The sequence below is a fragment of the Xiphias gladius genome, unplaced genomic scaffold (assembly GCF_016859285.1).
Source record: "Xiphias gladius isolate SHS-SW01 ecotype Sanya breed wild unplaced genomic scaffold, ASM1685928v1 HiC_scaffold_1295, whole genome shotgun sequence".
Classification (NCBI taxonomy): Eukaryota; Metazoa; Chordata; class Actinopteri; order Istiophoriformes; family Xiphiidae; genus Xiphias; species Xiphias gladius.
In genome coordinates, this window is record NW_024401607.1 from 1 (window position 1) to 5,000 (window position 5,000).

The 5,000-nt window shown below is 39.5% G+C and overlaps 1 protein-coding gene across 1 annotated transcript; it reads left to right on the forward strand.

Moving 5' to 3' along the window:
• Positions 1-58: 58 nt before the first annotated feature.
• On the forward strand, positions 59-4,811 carry LOC120787219 (cell adhesion molecule 4-like; the record flags this gene model as incomplete). Its single annotated transcript, XM_040122906.1, has 4 exons — positions 59-430; positions 519-788; positions 3,442-3,535; positions 4,469-4,811. Coding segments are annotated over 4 exons (944 nt in total), but the record flags the coding sequence as incomplete, so codon positions are not given.
• Positions 4,812-5,000: the final 189 nt, after the last annotated feature.

Sequence of the window (5,000 nt, forward strand, 5' to 3'; positions counted from 1 at the left end):
AGATCACTGGATTCTGTTATTAATGTCATTCATTTTCTACAACCATGTGTTTTTCCAGGTGCTATGGGTCAAACTGTGAACTATTCAGGTCCCGTTTGTGCTGTGAAAAACTCGACTGTCACCCTCCCGTGCACCTTCAAACCAATTGAGTCTCTCATTGAGGATGAGCGACAAGTTTTTCCGCAGGTCATCAGAGTCCGCTGGTGCCAGAATCATGAGATTTGTCAGGGAACCACCCCGTCTGTGTACGACAGTAAATCAAAGGACAACGGCCCTCGCTACCGATACCTGGGAGACATGAAGGGAAACTGCACTTTGCAGATCAGAAATGTAAAGATGGCAGACGATGCAACGTTACGGTTCAGAATGGAACTCGATTATTCTGAAGGGCATTTTACTGGACGATCAGGAGTGGTTGTCAGAGTCGTTGGTAAGAGCACCACAGCCTAATTCTAACACAAATGTAAACCATTGATAATAAATATGTCAAGAAAAGTAACATTTTTAATGTATGTTAGAAGGGACTCAAATGAGAATAAACAGCTCCAGCGACGGTGGAATGATGAGAGAAGGGGAAACGGTCACACTGCGCTGCACCTCAGTCTGCACTTTCCACCAACTGGAGGTCACCTGGTCAAGAAATGACCGCGTCCTCGAAGAGTTCGGCTCCGCCCTCCAGCTCGGCCCTCTGACTGCAGAGGATTCTGGGAACTACACCTGTCGTTTGAAAAAAAACCGGAGGACCCGCTCCCTGCCCTACATGCTGCATGTACAACCTGTGGATAAAGGTTAGGTTTTTGTCCTGTAAGATTTTCTGGGGGGTTCTTACTTTATGACCAATCACTGAGACACCATCTGAACTAAAGAGGTCGGTCTAATGTAAACAAAGTTCCTTGATTCAACCTTTCTTGGACTCCTTTGGGACAACACAACCAGGGTCCAGACATTTCTGTAACTTCCTAAAAGAGACTAAGTGATTGGTCAGCTGCGTGCAGGTGAGAAAGTAGGCTCTTCTTACATTCTTCATACAACAATGTCTGTCACTTTTCATGTGAAGAAGTGAGGTCAACACTATGAATGTCTTCAGGACAGAGTGAAAATCAGTCCTATAGCCAGAAGAAACTAATTGGACAGGCAGCTGATTTTTTTTGTTGTTGTTGTTAATGAATCATTAAACACATAATGGGAAATCATTTTGTGACTGTTTCAGTCTGTAAATGTAAAAGCATCTCAGTGTGTAGATTTTAAAGCGTTTCAGTATTTCAGTGTGTAGATGTTAAAGCGTTTCAGTGTTTCAGGGTCTAATGTTGAAGCAACTCAGTGTGTAAATGTTAAAGCGTCTCAGTGTGTAAATGTTAAAGCGTCTCAGTGTTTCAGTGTGTAGATGTTAAAGCGTTTCAGTGTTTCAGTGTGTAAATGTTAAAGCGTCTCAGTGTTTCAGTGTGTAAATGTTAAAGCGTCTCAGTTTTTCAGTGTGTAGATGTTAAAGCGTTTCAGTGTTTCAGTGTGTAAAAGTTAAAGCGTCTCAGTGTTTCAGTGTCTAATGTTGTTAAAGCGTCTCAGTGTTTCAGTGTGTAGATGTTAAAGCGTCTCAGTGTTTCAGTGTGTAGATGTTAAAGCGTCTCAGTGTTTCAGTGTGTAGATGTTAAAGCGTCTCAGTGTTTCAGTGTGTAAATGTTAAAGCGTCTCAGTGTTTCATGTTAAAGCTCAGTGTTTCAGTGTGTAGATGTTAAAGCGTCTCAGTGTTTCAGTGTGTAATGTTAAAGCGTCTCAGTGTTTCAGTGTGTAGATGTTAAAGCGTCTCAGTGTTTCAGTGATTAGATGTTAAAGCGTCTCAGTGTTTCAGTGTGTAAATGTTAAAGCCGCAGCGTTTCAGTGTGTAAATGTTAAAAGCGTCTCAGTGTTTCAGTGTGTAGATGTTAAAGCGTTTCAGTGTGTAAATGTTAAAGCGTCTCAGTTTTTCAGTGTCTAATGTTGAAGCGTCTCAGAGTTTAAATGTTAAAGCGTCTCAGTGTATCAGTGTGTAGATGTTAAAGCCGCCTCAGTGTTTCAGTGTGTAAATGTTAAAGCGTCTCAGTGTTTCAGTGTGTAGATGTTAAAGCGTCTCAGTGTTTCAGTGTGTAAATGTTAAAGCGTCTCAGAGTTTGAATGTTAAAGCGTCTCAGTGTTTCAGTGTGTAAATGTTAAAGCGTCTCAGTGTTTCAGTGTAGATGTTAAAGCCGCCAGTGTTTCAGTGTGTAAATGTTCAGTGTTTCAGTGTGTAGATGTTAAAGCGTCTCAGTGTTTCAGTGTGTAAATGTTAAAGCGTCTCAGTGTTTCAGTGTGTAAATGTTAAAAGCGTCTCAGTGTTTCAGTGTGTAAATGTTAAAAAGCGTCTCAGTGTTTCAGTGTGTAGATGTTAAAGCGTCTCAGTGTTTCAGTGTGTAAATGTTAAAGCGTCTCAGTGTTTCAGTGTGTAGATGTTAAAGCGTCTCAGTGTTTCAGTGTGTAAATGTTAAAGCGTCTCAGTGTTTCAGTGTCTAATGTTGAAGCGTCTCAGAGTTTAAATGTTAAAGCGTCTCAGTGTTTCAGTGTGTAGATGTTAAAGCGTCTCAGTGTTTCAGTGTGTAAATGTTAAAGCGTCTCAGTGTTTCAGTGTCTAATGTTGAAGCGTCTCAGAGTTTAAATGTTAAAGCGTCTCAGTGTTTCAGTGTGTAGATGTTAAAGCGTCTCAGTGTTTCAGTGTGTAAATGTTAAAGCGTCTCAGTGTTTCAGTGATTAGATGTTAAAGCGTCTCAGTGTTTCAGTGTGTAAATGTTAAAGCGATCCATCAGTTTAAGTGGAACTGTTAAATCACAGCGTTTCAGTGATGTTAAAGCGTCTCAGATGAAAGCCAGATGTTTCAGCGAAGATGTTAAAGGCTGCCTTGCCTGTCTCACTCCTCATCAGATGTTGCTGTCAGGCATGTTATCAGTTATCAGAAGTTGCCTGTCATCAGATGTTGCTGTCATGCAGTTTTGTTTGTTAGCTGAAGAAGTGTGAGGAAGAAGAGATTTGCCTGTTTTTCCGTTGTTCAGGTGATTCACTGTGGACAGAGCTCTCTGCTAAAACCACCTGGAAACGCTGTGTGGACGCGCTGAGACATTTCAAGATTCAGACGGCTTCATGTAGATGCAGTCTGAGTGTGGATTTCATTTTATTTTGAAAAACTGACCGTGATAGGTAGTGAAAGTTTCTGCAGGTTTGTGAAGTTTTGGCAGTTTGATGTCTGAGTTTTCTTCTGGTGTATGAAATGCCTCATTTCAGTGCAAGCAAGTTTGGTATGTGATGACAAACAGATGTCTCGATGTTGTAATGCACAGATTGTAAATGATTTAGTAACGGTGTATGATAGTTTTCCTTTCCTAAACCATACACTAGTTCGACAGTTCATGTGATATATTAATACAAGGTGTTTTACAGGAGAGGACGGTAACGTGCTTCTGATAGTTGGTGTGGTGCTCGGTGTCTTTCTGGCTCTGTGCGCTCTCATACTGGTCTTCTTCATCATCAAAAGGTACTTTGCTAACTCTGTCTGCTGCTTTCACAGCTGGTATTTTGTTACTGAACACACATCGGGAATTCACTGAGCAGCACAGCTGCAAGAGTACGTCCTCGCTTACGTACATCGGTACTGTACTCAAGTGCATTTTATTCGTTTCATCGTTTTTCATCATCATTTCAGTTAATGTATTAGTATTTATCGTATTCTACTTCATACTTCCACTCCACTACATTTACATTAGGAGGATTGCTAAACATATTGCAACTTCAAAAATGAAGTAGTAGCTTATATTATTTGTATATATAGCCCTTTAAATGTTGGTTGAAGTTAAATTTACATTTATATATAACATAATGAGTCACCTAACATGTGAGTGACTCATGAGAGACGCTGTGTTTAACTAACTCAGGACAAATAATGAAGCCGATGATAAGATTCATTGAAGTGATTCTTTCAGCAGACGGATGCTAACAGGCTAACTTGCTGGCTAATGTTTGACATCTATCTGGAAAAGGACTTGTTTTGATAAAATGAGTAAAAATTAGTGTTTTGAACAGCAGCAGGATTGTTATGGTGGCACGTTAGCTAACGTAACTAGCTAGGATGAATCTAGCTATATTTATTCTACGGTAACATGCAGAAACACATCATACATTATGATTTTCGTACCTCGTAATAGTGGAAAAACAGTTCTGAGATGCTAAAGCATAGTTACGTGATATCTTTCGTAGTTTAATGGTCACCAGTTGTTTTAAATCGGGCGTTTTTAAATGTCAGCACTGTTTCCTTGACGCCTCCTACATTTACAGTATATAGAATATAAATATATTAGTAACAGTACATATTATGTAAGTATATTGACGACAGATGACATACTTCCACGTAGATTTCATTTTGATGCTTTTTCTTAACAGTGATTTTGTCGTACCGTTCATTTTGTCGTAGCATTTGCAGGAAGCGGGCAGCAGCCGGCGAGGAACAGACAGCTGTGGGAGGTGAGGTGGAGCAAAAGGTGAGTTATATTTTTATCATCCATTTTCTCTTCTACCAATTGTCCTTTCTAGGTGAGGGGGATGAGGATGATGGGGGGCATTTGGATATGTTAACAGCTGGGTTCTTCGAGGTCAACGCTGCAGGACCTAAAAAATACTAATGGCAAATAAAGTGTGTTAAATCAAGTTTATTTTCCCAGTGAGAACACTTGCAGTATATTTCTACGTACTGTATAATAAAGTGCCGTTTTATTTAACGAAGCTACCACTATGATGTATTTTTGTGAATTACTATCAAGTGTACAACACGGCAAGTTGAACACGAGTCGTCTTATTAAGGTGCACTATTTTGGAAACATTTTTACTTGTGCCTGTAGTAGTGTAATGTTTAGTTTAAGTACTACTTTTTAAAAGTAAATTTTTGTAATTTTTTATGTATTCTTACAGCAAACTAATAGATAATATAATTACATTTACATTTAACT